General features: G+C 44.5%; 1 protein-coding gene across 1 annotated transcript; it reads right to left on the bottom strand.

The window, feature by feature from the left end:
• Positions 1-18,653: 18,653 nt before the first annotated feature.
• LOC120946645 (olfactory receptor 6B1-like) lies at positions 18,654-19,616 on the bottom strand. Its single transcript, XM_040361280.1, has one exon. The coding sequence runs from the start codon at positions 19,614-19,616 to the stop codon at positions 18,654-18,656; it is 963 nt and encodes a 320-aa protein (XP_040217214.1).
• Between the last annotated feature and the right edge of the window lie 5,692 nt (positions 19,617-25,308).

Raw genomic sequence — 25,308 nt, 5'->3', positions numbered from 1 at the left:
TCTGGACGAACAGGAAGAAGAGAACACAGATTTACCTGCTCCTACCTTGGATGAATATGAACATGATTGCTTTGAACTTATGAAGGCGGAAACCACCCATCTACCCTCTGTCCTGGATTCACCGATCCCAGATCCTCAACTCACCTTGTATGTTGATGGTTCCAGATTTGCTGATTCATTCAGCAATTACCATACAGGATATGCGGTTACCACAGAGACTATAGTTATGAAAGCCGCCTCGCTCCCAGCATCCATGTCTGCTCAAGAGGCTGAGCTCTATGCCCTTACAGTAGCCTGCCAGATTGCAGAAGGATGAACAACAAACATCTACACTGATTCGCGGTACGCACTGGGCGTCGCCCAAGACTTTGGAGTTATATGGAAGACTTGCGGCTTCTTGACTACAGCCGGTACCCCAGTGAAGCATGGAAGGGCAATAGATGCACTCCTGACAGCACTCCAACTCCCTGAACAAGTAGCAATACTCAAGGTTAAAGCCCATGGAAAGAGAACCACACCAGAAGCCAGAGGAAACTACCTTGCCGATGAAACAGCAAAACAAGCAGCCATGACCCCTCTAGAGGCTCAAACCACAGACTTTGTGGGGATACACCATCCACAACCAGAAGCGGTACACACAGACCTACTTAAAAAGACTCAAACAGATTCTGCAGACCAAGAGAAAACTATGTGGAATAAGATGGGAGCAGTACGGATGAATGACCTTTGGACTGTAGGAACCCGCCCATGTCTCCCCAGAGCTTTGTACCCAGCTGTGGTACAGTGGGCCCATGGGCCAACCCATCTCTCAAAGACTTTGATGAACTCACTCATAAACAAACATTATGTAGCTCCGGGAATCACTACTTTAACTAACCAGTACTGCAAGTCCTGCCACACCTGCCTAGCATGCAATCCCGGAAGGCTGGAGAAAACCCCCCCGAAACATTCAGTTAGACCACTCTACCCCTTCCAGAGGATACAGATCGACCACATACAAATGCCAAAGAGTGGTAGATTCGAGTATGCCCTGGTAGTTGTAGACATGTTCTCAGGATGGCCCGAGGCTTATCCAGTTGCAAATCAGACAGCGAAAACCACAGCTAAAAAGTTACTTTTGGAGGTGGTTTGCAGATTTGGGGTACCCAAAGTGATAGAAAGTGATCAAGGTCCTGCGTTCACTGCTACTATTACAAAAGAAATATGGAAGGCCCTAGGTACCACGTTAGCGTTTCACACACCTTATCATCCTCAGAGTAGTGGGAAGGTGGAAAGAATGAACCAGACACTTAAAACCCGAATGTTGAAAATGGCCAAAGATACAGGTCTGTCCCGGCCAGAAAGTTTGCCAATAGCTTTATTCAGTGTACGATACTCCCCGAGAGGGAAGCATTCTTTGTCCCCTTTTGAAATCTTGTTTGGTACAGCTCCCAGGTTAGGTTGTTATTACCCGCAACAGTTGCAATTACAGTGTGATACTTTGGTAGATTATGTAACGGCTCTTGCCAAAGAATTAACTAATATCCATGCACGAGTATATTCTTCCATTCCAGATCCTGATTTAGATACCGGTACTCACAGTATACTTCCTGGTGATTGGGTGATGGTTAAGAAGTTTCTCCGAAAACATTCTCTACAGCCAAGATATGATGGTCCATTCCAAGTGTTGCTGACAACAGCTACTTCAGTAAAGTTGGCCGGAAAGAACACTTGGATACACGCATCCCATTGCAAAAAGGTTCCAGTTCCTGAGGATTGTGACCCACCCGCAATCAGAATGAAGTTATATATCCTTCTTTTTACAGTGACAATTGTGTATACACAGGAGGTGGCTATTAGAAAAACAGAACAGATGGTGCAGTTCTGGTATAATTCATCAGACACACGTGTGGCTACCTTTATATTTGATTACTGTGATGTATATCCTCCAGTTGCGTGGAATTGGTGTAATATGTACCGACGGGTGTTTGTTGCCCGCGGAGACATATATCTATGTGATGCAACTGAAGATTGTGACAATTGGGGATCTGTGGGTTGGAATACAGGTGATGACTGGGGAAACAGACCACAGCATGCTCTGAGTAAAAAAGACAAATATGGGGAGCCATTACTTGATAGACTGACCTTGAAAAAAAACAGGTATATGGTCCGTTGGTGAGGTGGAACATAACACAAAACTCACCCTAACCATAAGGAATCCCAGTCCTGCGGATGCAGGCACATATAATATGGGGTTACGGTATAGTGAAGAGGAGAGGAAACCAATACCAATACCAAATATAGGGGAGAAGGGACCAATCGTACCGTTCCAACTTAAAGACATGCATAATTCACCTGAATGGCAGGCCTTACAAGCATCAAGTGATCCCCCTGAGGTACATGTACATAAAAGCACCCTAGGAGATATAGAGGCCATAGCAGATCCCACATTGGAAGACACAATGGCAGCTGAGACTGGTTTCTCGGATGTCAACTTGTGGCTCGAATGGATGAGGTATAGTGCATTGAAGCATAACCGATCCAACTGTTATGTGTGTAGTGGAGATAAACCCCATTTGGGAACAGTACCATTAAACATACCTCCTACTCAAGAGGAGTGTTTTCTGAGCCTGTTCACCAACACTACTACTGATCACTCCCAGTGTGAAACATGGAAAAAGGAATACCCAATAATAACGCAGACAGCAAGGCCTGGGGAAGGTATCACTATATATCCCGGTAATTACACATGTTATGGGAAATACCAGGGAGCAGGGAGGTTCTTAGGTAACTTCTCTGAGGGATACTGTGCTTCATACAGTAGTGTATCCGCAGATTTAGTTCAAAATCAAATACAATCTTTGGGAGATGTGTATTGGATCTGTGGTGACATGAAAATTAGGACTAAATTAACTGACCGATGGACAGGGGAATGTGCACTTGCTAAAGTCATAATGCCCTTGCACATCTTTTCTGTAGAGGACCTAGTAACCCAATGGGAGCACTCCAATATAGAGCGTAGAAGTGCCCCAGCAGGTAGTTTTGACCCTCATGTATATATAGATGCCATCTTTTTTGTGGTATTTGATCACCTCTGCGGCTTTTAATTGTTGCGCTATAAACTAAAAATAAACTGATGCCACTGATAGGCGGCACTGATGGGCACTGATAGGTTGCACTGGATAGGCAGCACTGATGAGGAGTAGGGATGAGTCGAACACCCCCCAGTTCGGTTCGCATCAGAACATGCGAACAGGCAATACATTTGTTTGAACATCCGAACACTGTTAAAGTCTATGGGACACGAACATGAAAAATCTAAAGTGCTAATTTTAAAGGCTTATATGAAAGTTATTGCCATAAAAAGTGTTTGGGGGACATGTATCCCAGGGGACATGTATCAATGCAAAAAAAGTTTTAAAAATGGCTGTTTTTTTTGGGAGCAGTGATTTTAATAATGCTTGAAGTGAAACAATAAAAGTGAAATATTCATTTAAATTTCGTACCTGGGGGGTGTGTATAGTATGCCTGTAAAGTAGCGATTGTTAGAACTGTCCCTGCACAAAATGTCATTTCTGAAGGAAAAAAAGTAATTTAAAAGTACTCGCGGCTGTAATGAATTGTCAGATCCCGGCAATACAGAGAAAAGTCATTGAAAGTCATTGATAAAAAAAATGCGTGGGGGTCCCCCCAAATTCAATTACTAGGCCCTTCAGGTCTGGTATGGATATTAAGGGGAACCCTGTGTCAAATAAAAAAATAAATAAATGACGTGGGGTTCCCCCAAATATCCATACCAGACCCTTCAGGTCTGGTATGGATTTTAAGGGGAACTCTGCGCCAAAAAAAAAAAATGGTTTGGAGTTCCCCCCAAAAATCCATACCAGACCCTTTATCCGAGCACGCAACCTGGCAGGCTGCAGGAAAAGAGGGAGGACGAGAGAGCGACCCCCCTCCTGAGCCGTACCAGACCACATGCCCTCAACATGGGGAGGATGCTTTGGGGGTCTGTGGCCTCTCAAAGCACCACGTCCTCATGTTGTGGGCAGAGGGCTTCCCAGATCCCGGCCCCCCATGTGAATTGGTAAGGGGCACATTGTACCCTGACCTTTTTACAAAGAAAGTGTAAAAAAAACAAAAAAACACAGACACAGTTGGGATAAGTCCTTTATTAAAAATAAAAAATAAATTCCAGCGGTGGTAATCTACTATCGATCTCCACTCCAGCGCTGTCGGTATCCAGCCTGACAGGTCTTATGTAGCTGAGTACAGGGCCACCGTCACATGACCCCATCCCCCTTTGGTGCAAGGGGAAACCCGGGCTTTCCCATAGACATGAAGGGTGACCCCGCCCCCCTCTGATGTAACGCAGGTTTCCCGTTGCATCAGAGGGGGCGGGGAACCTCACATTATTTTTTAAAGCTTGTGAAAACTTTTTTTGCATTGATACATGTCCCCTGGGGCAGGACCCAGGTCCCCAAACACTTTTTATGACAATAACTTGCATATAAGCCTTTAAAATTAGCACTTTAGATTTCTCCCATCGATTTTTACAGGGTGTTCCACGGCTTTTCGAATTTGCAGTGAACACCCCAAATGAGCTTCAAACTCGAAGCTCATCCCTAATGAGGAGCAACTGAGAGACATTAGTGAGTGCCACTGATTGCCACTTTTATGGGGCACTGACAGGCATTACTTATGGGGTACTGATTGGCACTTTTTTGGGCACTGATCGGTACTGCCATCTATTTAGGTTGGCAGGTGTTGGGCACTTATGGGCAGCTGATAGGCACCCTTTGATGGGGGCTGTGCTGATAATCAATGTGCTGATTATCAGCACATACCCCCCTCTGACAGGGAGAGCCACCGATCGGCTCTCCCTGTCAACGTGAACCGAGGAGAGATGTTTACCGCCACTTCCTGGCTCACGCGATAATCAGCTGTGATTGGTCACAGCTGATCACATGGTACAAAGCCTCTGTCAGAAGCTTCATACCACGATCAGAGTTGCCGTGTGTCAGACTGACACACGGCACCTCCGATCGCCACGCTGCACATCCCTTATCACGTCATATGGCGTCCGATCAGGATAACAAAATCACTTTTCCGCCATCATTCTGCTATATGGCGGGTGGCAAATGGGTAAATTCCACTCCATTGGTTTTTGTGGTTTTATTCATGGCTTCAGAGTTGGATTTATAATATCCTAGAAGTTTGGATTCTCTTTGTGCCTTATATTGGAACTTTAATGCTTTACATTAAAGTGGAATTTAAGCCCAGCGCTAACTCTTCCTAAAAAAATTGCCTTCCCATTCTTCCTACCTATTCTGCATACCCTGTGTAAAAAAGATCAGTACACTGACCTTACTTTTTTTAGTCCAGTCTAGTCTGGTCACATGGTCCTGCAGCTCTGGCTCTTTTTAAGAATAGTTAGTGTAAAGGCCCATACACACGATTGGATTTTCCGACGGGAATTGTTTGATGGCAGGCTGTTGTCGGAAAAGCTGACCGTTTGTATGCTCCATCGGACAATTGTTGTTGGATTTTCCGACAACAAATGTTGGATAGCATGCTTTAAAATTTCCGACAACAAATGTGTTGTCGTATTATCCGATCAGGTGTCCTTCGGCCAAAACTCCAAAGTACAAACACGCATGCTCGGAAGCAAGGACGAGCCGCAAGCGTTCCATCTTGAAAAACTAGCATTCGTAATCGAGATATCACATTCGTGAAGTGCCAAATTATGAAATCTCGAAATTCAGCACACATTCTCTTCTTCTTTATAATGTGATAATAATGAAGCTGCTTTGCTGGTGATACTGATGGAGTTCTGACAAACATATTTAAAAAGTATTTTTTCTTCTAGTGATATCAAGAATATAATTTTTTTTTATTTTTTGTTTTCTTGCGTCAAGTTACCACAACCCCATTATTCCCTATTTTTTAAGATCAAAAACCCAACTATGCTGGTATCCCTTGTTAATTTTACTTTGTGGAAATGTACCTGCCTGCTCCCAAACTGTCCTTTAAAGTAAAACACATAACCAAGTATTTTTCTAATTATATTTTTTTATTGAATAGGGAGCACAAGAAGGTCATCTAAAAAACAAGAGGAAGGCGGCGATGGAGAAACTTTTTGAATTGGTGAAGCCTCTGTACCCCAGGGCAGACAACAATTATGTAAAGGCCAAAATTGGGAACCTGAGGATTGCATAAAATAGGGAGCACAATATGGTCCGAGAGATCGGGAGCAGTAGTAGATGACATACCGGTATATGTCCCCAGGCTGTGTTCTTCCAACAGGCTGCATTTTTGAAAGACCAGACCGAACCACACCCATCGCTCTCCACGCTTCATTCCACATCGGCTGAGGCCATTTTTTTGCATTCTTCACAAAACAAAATAAATTAGACATATTGGGCCAGATTCACGTAGATCGGCGCATCTTTATACTCGCATCTCATATGTGCTACGCCAACGTAATTTAGAGATGCAAGTACAGTATTTAAAAAAAGCACTTGCTCCCAACGTTGCGCCGGCGTAACGTAATTTTGTAGGCGTAAGCCAGCGAAAGTGTAAGTGGGTGTGACCTTATGCAAATGATGGTCCGAGCGTGGAGCAGTGTTTTACACCCGGTGTATCATGAACGGAGCATGCGCAGTGACGTGTACGTATGAGCGCTCCCATGTGCGCATGCTCACAACTACAACTTCCAGGGATACGCTGGCCCACCGGCTTACGCCGAGCGCATAAATACACCCAGACATGCGACCGTCCGGTGCAAAAGTACATCCTGCTTTTTTCCCCCCCTGAAGCAAGGTACTTTTGCTGAGCGATGGCGGCAGCTGGAATTTGAGGCAAGGAGAGAAGGAAGAAAAACTTTATAAGGAGGAGAAGGCTATTATAATTGCTGGAATAGCCAAATATGATAAGAACCTCCATGGTGCCCACAGTTCCCAGACCAGCAAGGCACGGAAGAAGGAGATCCTGGAGGAGATCACCCTGCAGGTCAATGCCGTAGGGAATGAGACCACGACCCCCGAGGATGTGAGCAAAAAAATCAATGACCTCAGGTCCGTGAGAAGTTGGCCCTTATAAGGAAGCATGCCAGGGGCACGGGAGAAGGACCAGCCTGTACGAATGAGGAGGAGGTCATCGCCGAATGTTTGCAGCGTGAGCAGGTGGAGGGCATGGAGGGATTTGACTCCGGTGACCAGTCCTTGAGGACAGGTAAGTGTGTTTTATCTTCTATATGGTGTATAGCATGTGAGGGGGTGGAAGGGAACATGTGACAAGTGTGTGGGTCCACCAACATGTGAATGCTTTGTGTCATCCACAGATGTGCTGGAGGGAGGCTGGGCCGTCGCCGGCTGCTGGGCAACCCACGCCATCCACGGATGAGTGTGCCCACACCTCTCCTCTTGAGGAAGTAGTGGAGGAGCACTGGACCTGGAGGAAGTTTTCTACCTCGTTGAGGAGGATCCCATCATCCCTGGACCCTCCTCCCCCATCAGGGAAACCCCCTCACCCTCCTCCCACATCAGGGGTATCCCCTCACCCTCCTCCACCATCAGGGGAAGCTCCTCAAGGGCCTCCCCGTATACACGGCCCCAAGTCTCTCCTGCCCCCAGGAAGGCTACCCGCAAGACCAGGGGTGTTCCTGAAGCCATCCAGGAGAATCTTGCCAGGGATCAGGCCCGCCAGACCCGCCATATGGGTGCTGTTGCCCGGGACCTGCGGCGTGTCGCAGACAGCCTGGCCTCCTCGGCACAGATATTAGTGGGAACTGTGCTGCGATAGTGACCTGCGTTGGGGAGCTGCAGGCCACGACATCACATCTCGTGACAGAGGTCAAGAGCCTGACAGTGGCTGTAAAGGCCAATACGGCTGCCATAGAGGCGGAGGGGAGGCAGAGGAGGCACCAGCAGCACAATACCACGCGCCAGTCCTCACCCGCATTGCCCTGGCATTGGAGGGCAGGCAGCCAGCACCTGCCAGGAGTGGCAGACCTGAGGATGAGCCTCCTCCTGATGCCCCACCACATCCACCTGAGGCTCCCCCCAGGCAACTGAGGAGCCAGAGCCGTGGCACCAGGCGGAGCCCACGACAGGGCAATTGATTGCCTTTTTTGGATTATGTTTGCTCAGGTGATGAGCGTTTTTTTTATTTATGCTCAGGTGATGAGCGTTTTTTTTTATTTATGCTCAGGTGATGAGCGCTTTTCTGTAGTAGTGTATGCACATGGTGAGGAGTGCAGGCTACAGTGTGACTGGTGTGTGAATGTGGGGGTGACATACCTGCCAGCAAGGTGTGTCACCCTGGGTCGTCGGGGAGACGTTATCCCCACGACCGTGTGAATGTGGTATGAATGGACAGCGACACCATTGGGGCCTTGGCGCGGCGTTGCTGCTCCCAAGTCCCGTGCAGTGGATTAGGGCTAATCCAATGTGAGGTGGATGTGGTGTGTGTGAACTAGGGACCACAGTGGTGTGCATGCATGCATTCTCCTTGTGCCATGATGAATGTGTGTGTTTAACGTGCAAAGATACGTTCCACGAGGCAACTCCTGACTGCTGTTTATTCAGCAGACGGGGTAGCCTCATTCAGGTGGGGACTGTATGGTTCGGGGGTCAGGTCATCACATATGTCAATCTCCAGGCCCTTTCTCATGGCATAGTTGTGCAGCACTCAACATGCACCGATGATCTGGCACACAAAGTTTGGGTAATACAACAGGGTCCCCCCGGAATTATCCAGGCATCGAAAAACAGGACTTCAGAAGGCCAAATGTGCGCTCCACCACTGCACGGGTATGTATGTGTGCAGCATTGTATTTTCTCTCTCCTCTGGTTTGGGGATTTCGGTATGGAGTCATGAGATGGGGCCCAAGTGCATATGCCGAGTCACCTGGAAGGGAAAAGACAGGAGGATGTTAGTCGTGCATGTGCCCCTCGTGATTTCTGCATCATGGGGTCGGACAGTCATGCCTGACTCCCATGTCACTCACCAACCAGCCAGCTGTCCCTGTACACGTTCTGTTCGAATTCTGTTGGGATGTTGCTTTGACGGTATATGTAGCTGTCGTGGCTGGCCCCGGGGTGTTTGGCACGGACGTGCCATATGAGGCATTGGGCATCGGCTATCACCTGTACGTTGATGGAATGCCACTGCTTACGATTGTGGTATATGTGCTCTGTGGCACGGGGGGGCCGTAGTGCCACATGTGTGCAATCAATGGCCCCCACGGTGCGTGGGAATCTTGCAATCCTGTAGAAATCCTGCATTGCCTTCTGCCGCAGATGCTCATGGGTGGGTTTGATGAAGTGGTGGGACATGCGTGTGAGGATTGCGGGGACAACCTGGTGCACGCATCTGCTCATGCTGGATTGTGACATCCCAGACACGACTCCACTTGTTCGTTGAAAAGATCCACTTGCGAAGAAATGCAGTGTTGCCAGTACCTTGACCAGTGGCTGCACTGCATGTGAGCGTTGTGTCTTGCTGGTAATGTCATCATGCAGGGCTGTGGCTAATTCCAGGATGGCAGCAGGGCTGAATGGGGATCTCAGGGCTGAATTTGCCACTGTCCACCATGCTGCTGGGCTGGGTGGGGTTGCTGGGGTGGGTAGCGTTGCTGGTGTGGGTAGGGTTGCTGTGGAAGTGGTGAAGGTGTGTGCTCCAAAACACACAGTGTTTTGCAGCAAAGTTCTCGACTCCTCCCCTTGTTGAGGAGGTTGTTGAGATTAGCTCCTCACAAATGTTCATTTGTTTGTCCTCCATCTCTTGGAGCCTTTTTGCTCTCAGACAGCCAAATGGCTCAGCAGCATCTGGGGACGTGATGATACAACATGGCGGAATCACAGAATTCTCTGCGGACCCGCGGTGGTGGAGCTTATAGAAGGCACGAAGCCACCCCCATGAGCAAGGGTGAGATGGTGGAGATGGTGCACATCCTTAAGAAGCAGGACTGTGATTGTAAGCTGCATAACTACGAAAAGGCTCAACAGCCGAAAATACCTAATTCTGGAGAATGTCATTGCGGTTTTGGAGGGCGAATATTCGGTACACCAAATGGAGGATCAAATCCACAAATGATGGTCTGATTTAAAGAACCCCGAGCAAAAGCAGATGGAGTCCATCCATTGCATACTAAAAAAAAGTAAGCAATATTTGTATCTAACCAATATGTATATGTGTAAATTATCTGTATATGTGCTTCCTCCAAAGTAGGTCTTGAAAAATCGATATAATGTTTTCTCTAATCTTTGAATATTTTTTGAAAGATAAAGCAGATATGAACATTCTTTTTTTTTGGGGGGGGGGGGGGGCTTTTTGTTTGTTTAAAAGGTATTTTTTTTCTCTTCTTTCAACAGGAAAACACAAAAAAATTAGGCAACAGACCACCAGAGGGTACAAAGGGAGGCTTCCCTCTTCCCGGGCCCCAACAGGGGAGACAACAGGACCATCTTCCCCCAAAATCGTGAGTGACAACTTTAAACATACTCATTTAGCCCCCGACCAGGGTGAGTCTAGGTGGGCAAAAGGCCATGGGCTTAGGGCGGAACTTAAGGGGTAAAGAACACTTTCTGGTTGCTGCCTGGCTCATCAGTACCCATTAATGCAGCCTTGCCAGGGTAGACATGGGTCTTAGAGGAGAGACCCTGGGGATTACAGTCACACAGAGTCACACCTTCTAGAATGATCCTCATATATCCCCTATCCCATAGAAGACAAGAGGGGTGGGGGGCAACCGCATGAGTTTTTCAATGTTGTCACTTATCCATTTTTTATCCTCTTTAAAATTACACCACCCTCCCATTTTGATGCAATAAAAGATAAAAGAAAGCACAGTGCAGCATGGTGGAGTCCACTAGTCAGGACTTAACATTGTCCCAAGTGCAAGGTTGGTCAACTAATGCAGCAAAATGGATGCTAGAATCCCTTGACAAAGGTCAAACAGAGGGCCAAAGAGACCTCCATGTGGAAAAAACGCCTCTTGAGAATCTTGTTTGCGCAAGTAAGTATTCTTTAAATCTGGTTTCAAATGTGTATACATGTCATGTGTTTAGCTGTCCAAATCAAACACCCACTCCACACATTAGCAAAGTATGTATTACCTTAACATTAGCATGTGTCAGGAAAGCTGGTAGACCAGACTATGTGACTGCAAAAGAGGAAACCCAAAATGTATATAGGTAAGAATAATAATTTATTAAGAAGAGGGGGTAACACCCCACCACCTCCAACAAACACAGTGCAATAAATAAATAAACAAGCAGTGACAAAAACGATGCTAAAGACGATATGTGCAGTATTGGGGAATACCAGAATCATAAACAGGCCAGGCCGAGGTCATACACAGGGAGATCATAAAAAGGATGAGGACAAGGAATGAGCAGGAATCCAGGGCAAAGGGGAACGCAGGAAGGGCAAGTCCAGGATAGGGTTTAGGTTGGATCAGAAGTCCAGGATAGGGATCAGGTCGGATCAGAAGCAGAGTCAGGATAGCAGGCTCAGGGTCCGGATAGCAGGATCAGGATAGTAGAAAGATACCAGGGCGAGGTATGCTTGCACATGCCGGGTATATGTAGAGGTGTGGTAATTGAGTTCAGGTCACACCTGAGCGCAGTAAAGGCCGTCTCCACACTGCCAGGGTCCATCCTCTGGTGGAGACCAGTACTGTGTCCCAAAGGTGATATAACACCAGGAGGGAGAAGTTCTCCCGGCAGTTCCAAACTGCCAGGAGACACCTGCTGGTGAAACGCAGTACTGCGAGACAGATAATAAATAGCACCAGCGGATGGAACCTTTCCTGACAGTACCCCCCCCTCAAAGGAGCGGCCTCAGGACGCTCCAACTGTCTGTTGCCGGGGAAGGTCCATGGTGACAAACTGGGCAATAAGAGGCTTGAGCTGAGCAGCGGGTACAGACATATCCGAGCACATCAGACTGGAAAGCGGTCACATCAGGCTGGAAAGCGCGCACATCAGGCTGGAAGGCAGGCACATCAGGCTGGAAGGCAGGCACATCAGGCTGGAAGGCAAGCACATCAGGCTGGAAGGTAGTCACATCAGGCTGGAAGGCAGGAACCGGGACACCAGGCTGAAAGGCAAGCACATCAAGCTGGAAGGCAGGAACCGGGACACCAGGCTGGAAGGCAGGCACATCAGGCTGAAAGGCAGGCACATCAGGCTGGAAGGCATGAACCAGGACACCAGGCTGGAAGGCAGGCACACCGGGCTGGAAGGCAGGCACATCAGGCTGGAAGGCAGGAACCAGGACGCCAGGCTGGAAGACAGGAACTGGGATGCCAGGCTGGAAGGCAGGAACCGGGACGCCAGGCTGGAATGCAGGAACCGGGACACCAGGCTGGAAGGCAAAAACCGGGACACCAGGCTGGAAGACAGGCACTGGGATACCAGGCTGGAAGACAGGCACCGGGGACACCAGGCTGGGCAGCAGACAGGAACATCTCAGGCTGGGCAGCAAACAGGAACACCTTAGGCTGGGCAGCAGACAGGAACTCCTCAAGCTGGGCAGCAGACAGTGGCTCATCAAGCTGGGCAGCAGACAGTGGCTCATCAGGCTGGGCAGCAGACAGTGGCTCATCAGGCTGGGCAGCAGACAGTGGCTCATCAGGCTGGGCAGCAGACAGTGGCTCATCAGGCTGAGCAGCAGACAGTGGCTCATCAGGCTGGGTAGCTGGTACTGGGACGTCAGGCTGGGCAGCTGGCACTGAAACATCCGGCTGGGTAGCTGGCACTGGGACGTCAGGCTGGGTAGCTGGCACTGGGACGTCAGTCTGGGTAGCTGGCACTAGGACGTCAGGCTGGGTAGCTGGCACAATGGTGTGGGTCGGAAAATACTTCTGCTTCTTTTTAGGTTTAGTCACTGCAGATTTGTTAACAGGAGGGGTGCATGAAAAGAATGGAATTAAATAAAGGGAAGGGTTGGAATGTGGCAGAGACACAGGAACAGTGACTAGAGGAGGTTTTTGTGGAGTTGTTACAAGGGAAGAAGCAGGTGGGTTGAAGGCGGGGTGGGTACAACCAGTAGAGAATGGGTAATAATATTTGGTAGGAAGCGGAATTAACTGGGCTATAGCTGTGGTTGCCATTGGCGATGGACGGATGGATTCTTGGGAAGGCAGGTGATTAATGGCAGGGCTAAGATGTAGTGGCTTGGCTGAAATCAGGAGATCTGACCATGCCTGCAGCACAGGTTGAACAAAAGCTGGTTCACACACACCCTGTCTAATCAGAGACTGCACTGAACTAATGCACCCAGATAACTTCTGCTGGGGACAAGAGCAATAATGTTCATCAAAAGAAGCTGGATCATCCTCCATTAACCATACCAGGCATTCGACTTGGTCACGACTGAAAGGGGGAGAGAAATCATCACTACCATCAGGAATAAACGACAGGGCTGGTTTAACACATAACCGGATTAATGGCTGAATATCATCAAAAGACATATAACCCTGATCCACCAAAGAATGAGCTGATCAAATGGTTTCCATCAGCTGGTCACTAGTCCACCCCTCCAAAACCTGGCGACAATACTCCTCATCCTCCTCTGCCAGCAGAGAAAAGTAAGTGATTTCATTGAAATCCATGTTCAGAAAAACGCACCACAACAGGATGGTTCCTCAATGCAGGCACGTCTGGTCAAGGAGTGGCCCTGGTATACGGTCAGGGAAGCTGGTAGACCAGACTATGTGACTGCAAAAGAGGAAACCCAAAACGTATATAGGTATGAATAATCATTTATTAAGAAGAGGGGGGTAAAACCCCACCACCTCCAACAAACACAGTGCAATAAATAAATAAACAAGCAGTGACAACAACGATGCTAAAGACGATATGTAAAGTAATGGGGAATACCAGAATCATAAACAGGCCAGGCCGAGGTCCTACACAGGGAGATCATAAAAAGGATGAGGACAGGGAATGAGCAGGAATACAGGGCAAAGGGGAACGCAGGAAGGGCAAGTCCAGGATAGGCATCAGGTCGGATCAGAAGTCCAGGATAGGGATCAGGTCGGATCAGAAGCAGAGTCAGGATAGCAGGCTCAGGGTCCGGATAGCAGGATCAGGATAGTAGAAAGATACCAGGGCGAGGTATGCTTGCACACGCTGGGTATATGTAGAGGTGTGGTAATTGAGTTCAGGTCCAAACTGCCAGGAGACACCTGCTGGTGAAACGCAGTACTGCGAGCCAGATAATAAATAGCACCAGCGGATGGAACCTTTCCTGACAGCATGGAGAAGGAAGAGGTGGAAAGAGCTGGCAGTGTTGCTAGGTACCCACGTTTTGTAGACCCAGGCACCAGGGCCAAGGTTACAGAGTAGTTGCAATGTGCACACACCTAGTAGTGTAGGTGTCTGAAGGGCAAGCAGGTTGCAAGCAACAATAGACTGGCTAGGTAAATATTTGCCCAATTTAAATAGGAACTTGACCATAATTCACTATGTAGGGCATCGTTCCCTTAAAACTTTTTTATCTTCTTCCAAGGACACGAACTTCCAAGATGCACAATTGGCCATATGAGTGCAGATATGATTCAGGCATTTAATGAGCTTGAGCAAATAAAAGAGGCTGCCACTGGTTTACAGCGAAGTATACAAGATTATGTCGACATGTTAGCCAAATTTTAAATTCATCAGGCATGAAGTTTTCTTCCACTTGTTGGCTCCTGTTTGCACTTTTCCTATTCCACCTGTTTTTATTACTTTGAAGCCCTGGTTCACATTGATGCTACTTTGAATTCACACGACTTTACTTGAACTACCGTGATTTCGAAGTAGCAAGGTCAGCGCAATTTCAGGTGCTACCTTATAAACATTTGTGTGGCTTCATGCCCAGATGTCTATTGAAGTTGCACCTGAAATTTGAAAAAGTAGTGCAGGAACTACCTTGGCAAATTGGTGCGGCGCCGCTAAATCAGTGTCGCACCGATTGGAACAGTGCCATTGCCTACAATAGGCTGTGACTTGGCATGAAATTTTAGATCTCAAATTGCATGACAAATCGCTCCAATGTGAACCTGGGCTTTTTTAGTGTCTGAGGTCAGTGTTTCTCCATGCCACTTCTCTAGGTGCACCACCAGGTCCTGTTTTCTTTATTTTACTCAGTATAAAAATGACTGTGTGAATTACTAAGCTAGAAAAGAACATTATCACCTGTGCCAAATGCAAAAAATTGAGGAAACAGGACCTGGGAACGCATCTGGAGAAGGAGAGTTGGGAAACACTACCCTAAGTAATGTTATTTGGAATTTTAATGTGTTTTTAGAATCACAAAGCAAAAATTGAAGATGCACACAAATTGGGACCAAATATTTGTATTTGCCTCATGATTCCATGCCTAAAATGTGTGTCTTTCCCTACAGTGAGTTTGCTAAAGCCACAAAACAAACAGTGGGGGTTATTTACGAAAGGCCAATCCACTTTGCACTACAAGTGCACTGGAAAGTGCACTTGCAGTGCACTTGTAGTGCAAAGTGTATTGGCCTTTCGTAAATAACCCTCACTGTGTCAACATGTGCCATCTCCCATCATGGGGTATCAATGGTTATGTTTCGGAGGTGCAACCCCTTCCTCTCACCTACTTTAGTTTTGAGGAAGGGGTTGCACCCCCAAAAGGTGTACATTAATATCCCGTGATGGGAGATAGCGCATGTTAGCAATAGACACGTTTTGGGGGTGCAACCCCTTCCTCTCACCTACTTTATGAGGAAGGGGTTGCACCCCCATATCCCGTGATAGCACATGTTGACATACTGGGCTAGATTCAGATAGATTAGCGGATCTTTAGATCTGTGTAATCTATCTGATTTACGATCCGCCGGCGCAAATTTGAGAGGCTAGTGCAGTATTCAGAAAGCACTTACCTCGAAACTTGCGCCGGCGGATCGTAACTCCTCCGGCGGAATTCAAATTCCGCGGCTAGGGGAAGTGTAGTATTTAAATCAGGCGCGTCCCCGCGCCAATTTAAATGCGCATGCGCTGTCCGTGAATTTTCCCGGCGTGCATTGCTCCCAATGACGTCGCTAGGACGTCATTGGTTTTGGCGTGAACGTAAATTACGTCCATCCGGATTCGCGACCGACTTACGCAAACGACGTAAAAATTCAAAACTCGACGTGGGAACGACGGCCATACTTAACATTGGATATGCCGCATATAGCAGGGGTAAGTATACACCGGAAAAAGCCGAACGCAAACGACGTAAAAAAAAACGACGGGCGGGCGTTCGTTTCTGAATCGGCGGAAATCGGAATTTGCATATCCGTCGCGTAAAAAAACGAAGCGCCACCTAGCGGCCGGCGGGAGATTGCATCCTAAGATCCGACAGTGTAAGTCACTTACACCTGTCGGATCTAAGGGAGATCTATGCATAACTGATTCTTATGAATCAGTCGCATAGATCCGACCGTCGCATAGATCCGAACGTCGGATCTCAGGAGATACGCTGTCGTATCTCTTTCTGAATCTCCCCCACTGTGTTTTGGGGCTTTAGAAACAAACCTGTTTGTACCTACATACGTTTAGGCAGGGGATCATAGAGGACATTTAACAGTTATGCTTCTTCAAATTTTGGCCTTGAGGCAAGGTAGCTGCTAGCATTCCTCCGTAAAAAACTGTGGAGGATGCAGCAGCACAACACAACATGGTTGATTTTATATTCCACCAGGTTGATGGAGGTTAAAAACAGCCTAAAGCGACTGGATAGTATGCCAAAGGTGTTTTCAACCACCCTTCCGGCACGAGAGACACGGTAATCAAAAATTCTCTGCTCTGGGGTGAGGTTCCTCATAGGAAAGGGCTTCAAAAGATGTTCCCTCAGAGCAAAGGCCTCATCTGCTACAAAAACAAAACTAAGGTGTAAGGTGCCATTATGGAGCCGATGGTAGAACTCGGTCTGCATTATGACACCTCCATCCGAGTGGCGGCCGTTCTTCCCAACAGCCAGATACAGGAACTCTTATGTTGCAGACACTACAGCAAATATAACTATGCTGCAAAAGCCTTTATAATTGAAATAATACGATCCTGAGTTGGGTGGTGGGACAATCCTCACATGCTTCCCATTAATAGCACCACCACAGTTGTTAAAAATGTTATGGTGGGGGAATGGGTAGATGTTTTGGACAGGTAACCCTCTCTACTTCCATGAGAGCTGAATGAATAAATAATGTGTGATAATTTGACCAGCCCCTTCTTACTTACACTATTGGCAGCTCAGTGGACAGGTAAGAAGTATTATAATCCAAAAATATGAATATACACTGTGCAAATTGAAGCAACTTTTTTGACATTTATAATTTACCTATCAAGATAATAGGAGACCAAAACTTTCAACAGTACAATTTGAAGGTAATCGGGCAGGCCCTTGCACTACATGCTTTGGTGAATTCATCCAGAAATATGACCACAAACGAGGTATAATGTGTATGGGTTTTGCAAAGTCAGCAGATAAAGTAGTATCGGTTGACTTACTATTTTGAGGCTTCCAAATGAGTTTGTGCACCAAGAAAATGGACTCTTGCACTCTGCATGAATTTGAGGACAACCATACGATTGGGTCACATTTTAGGGGGTGTTTAGGGTAAACAGAAAAATGCAGCAGAAAAAAAACATTGTTAAGTTACTAGGCTAGGTATGTATGGGCCCAGGATAGCATGCTGGGGGGGTTAGTGAAGGAAAATATGCACGTAGGCCAAAAAAGGAGCAGAAAAAGCTCACAGCATCCATGAGGACAAAGAAGACATTCACAGCATATTACAATAATGGGAATAATGGAATCAAGAAATTATTACAATACATTAGAAAACATTAAATACATAGGCTCAGATTCAGAAAGCACTAGCAGCGACGTATCTCAAGATACGCCGCGTAGGTGCAAATATGCGCCGTCGTATCTGTGCGCCGGGCCCACAAAACTAAGATACGCCAAAAAACAGGCTTCATTCCACCGACGTAACTTGCCTACGCAGGCGTATAGTGGGCGCATATTTACACTGGACGCATTTGGCGCTCCCATTGATTTTCTATTCAAATATGCAAATGAGGGAGATACGCCGATTCACAATCGTACTTGCGCCCGACGCAGGCTATGACTGGTGCGCGTAAGTTGAACGTCCGGCGTAAAGTTAAGCCCCATAAAGGAGGTGTAACTCAGCAGCATCCATGCAAACGACTGCACCAGGGACCACAAGCCTGCCTATTTTACGTAGTTTACGTTGTACGTGAATATGGTTGGGCGAAGGATACGTTCACGCCGTAGGCAGTGAAGCGACGTATCTTAGGGAGTCGTTCCGACGTGATTCTGAGCATGCGCACGTATCTGTCTGGCACTCATAATCTTAAAATGCAGACATACAGCCATTTAATACTTCTAGATGTTCCTTGTAACATGGAAAATACATTTTTGAGTTCAGGTCCACTTTAATGTTGAGTTTAAGTAGTAAATAATAATTTTTAATTGTATGACAATAAAAGATGTACATGGGTTGCATTCTAACCGTAATCTTTTAAAAATACATTTTCCTCTGCTAGCCATGAAAACCTAGCAGATATTTTTACCATTCCACCACTCAAAACAAAACAAAAAATTGTGTTTGGAGTTACGTGAAAAAAATTCAAATAAAAACATTACTAACATTTTATTTACATGTGCAGATGAGCCAAAAAACTTTTTTTGCTCTGAACGCATTTCTGCAAAGCCTGTTTTATTTCCTTGTTTCTTAGACAATAGATAAATGGATTTAAAAGTGGAGTCAAAATGGAGTAGAACACAGAGATCAACTTGTCCTCCTCAAATGAATAACTTTCTCTTGGCCTAACATACATAAATATAACAGCCCCAAAATATATTATAACCACAGTCAGGTGGGAGCCACAAGTGGAGAACACTTTCTGACGCCCTACTGTGGATGGTATCTTGAAAATAGCAGAAATAATACTGATGTATGACAAAAGAATGAACATAAGGCAACTAAAAATAATGATCCACATTAAGCTGAAAAAATAGGATTTCAGCAGAGATGTATCAGTACATGAAAGCTTTAATAATGGTGAAACATCACAAAAGTAATGGTTAATGACATTTGGTCCACAAAAAGATAATCTCACTAAGGAGGCAACAGGTAGTAAAGAACCAAGGAAGATACCTAGCCAACAGCCACATGCTAGGCTCCAACAAACATTTGAGGTTACAATGGTATTATACTGTAAAGGATGGCATATAGCCACATATCGATCATACGCCATAATGGCCAATAGGAAATGCTCTATTCCTCCAAGTAAAAAGAAAAAATAGCACTGAGTAAAACAAGCTCCGATGGATATTTTGTTTATGCTGGTTAAAAAACCTAAGAGCAGCTTAGGTACTGTCACTGTTATGTAGCAAACCTGCATGAAAGCAAAGTTGCCAAGAAAAAAGTACATAGGACGATGAAGGTGACTGTCAGCTTGAATTATGGTAATGATAACAATATTCCCGGTCACTGTTAATACATAGGCAATAAAGAAGATAAAAAAGAGGAAGTGCTGAAAATTCTGATTTGTTGGAAATCCCACAAGTATAAATTCTGTCACAGCACTTTTATTCCAGACACTCCAATTTTGCATTGTATTCTAAGGCAATCCTAATCATGAACAAAAAAAATGTGTCTTTTTCATAGTTGAATATTTTCATAATATACACTAACATACACTATATGCTATATGTCAGTTATTAAGCAGATGATTATTAAAGATTTTTTTTACTTTTAAGTAGGTACTAAAACAAAAAAAAATTGTATTGACTGTCTCATTACTTATGATTATTTAAATATGGAAAATCCAGTTATTTCTGTTGATATTTTCCTGTTAATTCAATAAATTTATGGATTAACAATACACATAACATATTTTTAATTGATAAATCATACACAATCACGCAGCATAGTTTCCAAATATTGCAATGTGTTCCTAAATAATAAAGTATGATTGATTATTGAATGATTATTGAGTGCTTATTCCAAAAGTTCCAATTTTTTTAATTAAATTTGCTCTGCTGAAATGAGACCATAAAAAGTTGATTCTAATTGGTATCTGTTGAGTTAATGCACTTAAATTTTACACATTACTCTTTATTGTATAACTAAAGGCGATTTTCTCTCTATTAGGATAGCGTAAGGGAAGGTTGTAACCCCTGTCAGATGTTCAGTGAATCGTTGGGCAGATTTTTTAGTCTCTTCCTGTTCCATAGCCAAAACAGGAAGAGAGAGGAAATACTTGGTTGTCACCATGGAAAATGTCCCCTCTGTTCCTGTAATGGTGACAATCAAACATTTAAAATGTACTTAAATCTCAATGATAATGGTAAGCAGGACACAGAGATGGCGAATCTCTGTAAAGGGGGCACAGGCAGTAATACAAACCTGACAACTATTCTTATCCCTCTCCATTCTATCCAAAACTAAAATAAAAATTTGCCTTAAGTTATAATTTAATAAATAAGGTCATTGGGACTATTTTGATGTCATGGAGAATGTGTAGTATATGTACAACATGTGGAAAACATTTATGATATACAGAACTGAATCAAATAACAAAAATCAAATTAAGGTACAGGATAAAGTATACATTTGTTACTGCTAAAAACATAATTATTATAAAAAAATGTTTTAATAACAGGATGATTTAAGTTACCCAGGAGTAAAAAGTTAGAAAATTCAGACCTAAGAAATTAGAAAAATACTCCTCTTTTCTTTTTTTTATTATTAGTTTTCCATGTAAACATATCATCAATCATCAAAATAACTTTTATACGTATCAAAAAAAATAAGAAAAAAAAATCAGTTTTTAACCATTTAAGACCCGGACCTTTATCCAGGTAAAGGACCTGGCCAGTTTTTTGCGATTCGTCACTGCGTCACTTTAACTGACAATTGCACGGTCATGCGATGTGGCTCCCAAACAAAATTGGCGTCCTTTTTTTCCCACAAATAGAGCTTTCCTTTGGTGATACTTGATCACCTCTGCGGTTTTTATTTTTTGCGCTATAAACAACAATAGAGCGACAATTTTGAAAAAAAAATCAATATTTTGTACTTTTTGCTATAATAAATATCCCCCAAAAAGATATAAAAAAAAGGATTTTTTTTGTGACTGCGACATTATGGCTGACACATCAGACAATTTTGACACATTTTTGGGACCATTGTAATTTTCACATAAAAAAAAACTATACAAATTGGGTCTTTGCAGCATTCAGAAGCTGTGGGAGCAATGTTCTCAGGTAGTGTTTAGTTATTTCTCTGATTGTTTTTCTTATCTCCCCCCAGTATTTTTTTATTTTGGGGCATGTCCACCATATGTGGGCCATAGTTCCAATTTCCTTGCACCCCCTCCAACATAGCTGTGATGTTTCCCTGGAACATTTATGTACCTTGTCCGGAGTCAGATACCAACGAACGAGACATTTATAGTTTAATTCCGTTATATTACAATTTACCGACGTAGAATGGACCCTCTTCATTATTTGCTTGAACTCAAAATCATTAACTTGTGAGCTCAATTCCTCCTCCCATTTCTTAATGAATGGCGGTATTCCCTGCTTTTTTATATCATTTAATATCTTATAAATCTTAGAAACTATACCTTTTCTAGCCTTATGCAGCGTACACACGATCGGTTTGTCTGATGAAAAACGGTCTGATGGACCGTTTTCATCAGACTAACCGATCGTGTGTGGGCCCCATCGTTTTTTTAACAAAATAGGAACTTGTTTTAAAATGATCTGATGGTTAACTAACCGATGGGAAAAAAAACGATCGTCTGTAGGCACGTCCATCGGTAAAAAATCCACGCATTCTCAGACTAAATTAGGGGATGGGAGCGCTCGTTCTGGTAAAACTAGCGTTCGTTATGGAGATAGCACATCCATCACGATGTAACAGACAGAAAAGCGCAAATCGTCTTTTACTAACACGGAATCAGCTAAAGCAGCCCCAAGGGTGGCGCCATTGGATTTGAACTTCCCCTTTATAGTGCCGTTGTACGTGGTTTACGTGACCGCGTTCTGACACGATCGTTTTTTTAACCAATGGTGTGTAGGCACGACTGATCATCAGTCAGCTTCATCGGATAACTGATGGAAAAATCCATCAGACCGTTTTCATCGGATGGACCGATCGTGTTTACAGGGCATTATCCTCACATAATTTCTCAAAGGGCCGTAAGTTTTCTGCTGATCGGTTAGGCTGAGGTAATTTTTCAAAAAAATGTTTTAGCTGGGCATACCGCCATTCGTCAATCAAAATTATTTCCTTTTTATTTTTTAGTTCCTGAAACGTTAAATACTTACAATTTATTTTGCTCCATTATATCTTTCAATTGTGTGTTTTCTTGTATGATCCACTTTCCAAAAGTTTTGAAAAATACTCCTTAACTTCAACATTATATAATGTTGATATAAAAATCTAATAAAGTTTGAAAAAATATCTTAACTATTTGCCTATAATTGGTTAGAATTATGTAAAAGGGCCAACAAAAATGCTATGCCAGCATAAGTATTGCTCCTTATATTATTTTACCTAAATTAAACAAAATTGTATTTTACATTTGCATCCTAATGTCATGAAGTTTTCTTTCTTTTCAGCTTCAGTTACTAAGAATTTGTATTTATTTTTACTGATGTTTACATACAAAAATAAACAGTGTACATTCATGCTCAACAATATGCCTCTTGCATGAAAGTGCCTGGTCTTCTTCCCAGACTGTCAATATGACTGGCTCTTTCAGGCGCAGACACTTGACTTGTGCTATACTCAGGGCTGCTTTTAGAAATTACAGGGCCCCGTACCGCCTACCTGACAAATGCCATGGTCGCAATGCTGTTTTTCAGCCGTGGCAGAAATTTTACTCTTGCTACCGCCACCCCCTAACACCTGTTTTTTTTATATACATTTTAAATTGCTAGATGTCAATTTTATATTGCAAAACCGTGCTGCAACTGTGAGCCAAGTTAGCTGGAGGAAGAGGTGTATTTACTGGCTTCTAGCTCCAGCACTGCAGTGACAGCCAGTGTCTACCTGAAGTTCCAGGCAGGCTCCTGGCACGTTTTCCCCCTCTCTGAATCCTGAACTATCTGCAGATTCACCCCTTCCCCCACCTACCCACTTCCGGCAGAAGCACTACAACCTTCAAGCCCTGCAGCCACTGCAGATTACAGTGCACACAGAGCACAGCACGGAGGTCGACAGAGCAAAGGTCAGGATTCAAGGAGGAGGGGGAGAAGGCAGAGAACTTCTTCCTTCCTTGATCTTTCTTTCTTGCAAGATCACAGGGTAAGGGGAGGGGGAGTTTCAGGACCCGGCAGTGTAAAGATTTCAAGGCAAAGACAGAGAGAGACTCTGCAGCTGTCCCCGCTGCTAAATACAGGAACTGTAGGCAAGTATGTAGAATTGATCCCCTGTAGAGCAGCCGGACAGACAAGGCAGTACAGCTGGCTCTCTTCTCCTGCAGGTGCCCGGGCCCCTTTTGGACTGATGGAACTCGGACCAGGTACAGGAGGGCCGGCTGCAGAGGTGTATTTAGGTTTTGTGCTGCCCTAGGCCTGACTAAACTCATGCACCCCCTAATTTAAATATGACCTACTCTTCCTGCGGAGGGGGGGGATTAGACATCAGACATCATGCTGTATTCACATTTAAAAAAAGTTAATAAGCGGGGAGGGGAGGGTGGATTAGACATCAGACATCATGCTGTATTCACATGTAAAAAAAAGTTAATAAGCGGGGGGCGGTGGGGGATGGTGTGGGTTAGACATCATGCTGTATGTATTCACATGTAAAAAAAGTTAATAAGCGGAGGGGGGGTGGGGGGGGTAGTGTTAGACATCATGCTTCGGGAGGCGGCAGGCGGCAGCTCCGGCAAGCAATCTCTGCGGGTGGCTGCCTCTGTATTCGGGAAGACGTTTGTTTTTTTTCGTGCGGGGGGGCCGCGAAACGTGGCCGCCCCCAGCAAAGTGCCGCCCTAGGCTGCACAAAGTGCCGCCCTAGGCTGGCTGTATTGCCTTGTCAGTAGCCCTAGCTGTACTACTAAAACATTACATATCATAAATATCATTCACTGTATAGCTCCTCTGTAGTAGTAACTGACTGTCATATTGTAGCTTGATCTATGTTAGAAATAATTTGTTAAGCAGCATTTCATTTGGTGTCTCAATGATACAATACCATTTTTTTCTGTTAAGCCCTGTATTGTGGTCTGTGTAGAAAAATGCTCCTCTGTTCCATGTATATGGTTGAGTCATATTGTGTTTTAACATGGCCTTATAAACATCATTTGGAATATTGAAGCTTCTGCAGGGAACAAATGTCAAATAGGCTTGGTATCTCAACTCACACGTTTTCTTGAATTTTTCTTTCTCCTAAATGGCATGGCTCTACTGCTAAAAAACTATGGAACTAGGGACTATAGAAGTAATGAAAACACTTTGCAGAATCAACACTGAAAAAAACAAAATCACACAAATTCCTAAATAAATGTGTTTTCAAATACCTAATACTTGCAGCAGATAAACAAGCGAGGTTCAAGTAAATTTAAGTGTTGTGGGAATCCAGATGTCTCACAAACCTTGTGAAAGGACTAAAATATTTTATATACACTGCCTTAGCAATCAGCTAGCTATCCCTTTGAAATTAGAATTCCTGAGAGCATATGTGTAAATATACAAATTAACAGTTACATCATACAGTTTAAAAACAAATATATGCATTAAGAAACCCTATAATCATTTAGAATATAGCCTTAAAAAGTCATGCACATTTTTTTTTTCCTTTAAGTTTTTGGTTTTACATGTGTACATTAAAAATGTTAGTCTTCTGTTTATGCACAGTAAGAATATTTTAGCCTTTTACTGTAGCTTCCATATGTCCCCGAAATGAAAGCAATGTAGTCTCATGGGAGCAGGGGTTATGTTTAACCCCTTGACCTCTTGAAAATATTCAGCACTATGCTACTTTAACCACTTAAGACCCGGACGATTATGCAGGTAAAGGACCTGGCCAGTTTTTGCGATTCGGCACTGTGTCGCTTTAACTCACAATTGCGCAGTCGTGCGATGTGGCTCCCAAACAAAATTAGCGTCCTTTTTTCCCATAAATAGAGCTTTCTTTTGGTGGCATTTGATCACCTCTGCGGTTTAAATTTTTTGCGCTATAAACAAAAATAGAGCGTCAATTTTGAAAAAAAAAACCAATATTTTTTACTTTTTGCTATAATAAATACCCCCAAAAAGGATATAAAAAAAGCATTTTTTTTCTCAGTTTAG

Source organism: Rana temporaria, chromosome 1, assembly GCF_905171775.1.
Source record: "Rana temporaria chromosome 1, aRanTem1.1, whole genome shotgun sequence".
NCBI classification, from domain to species: Eukaryota; Metazoa; Chordata; class Amphibia; order Anura; family Ranidae; genus Rana; species Rana temporaria.
Note: the sequence above shows the minus strand (reverse complement) of the source record. Positions and strands in the feature narration are given on the sequence as shown.

What these genes read in the sequence shown, in the direction of transcription:
- LOC120946645 (XM_040361280.1), bottom strand. Translation starts at nt 19,616, where the DNA reads ATGCAAAATTGGAGTGTCTGGAATAAAAGTGCTGTGACAGAATTTATA.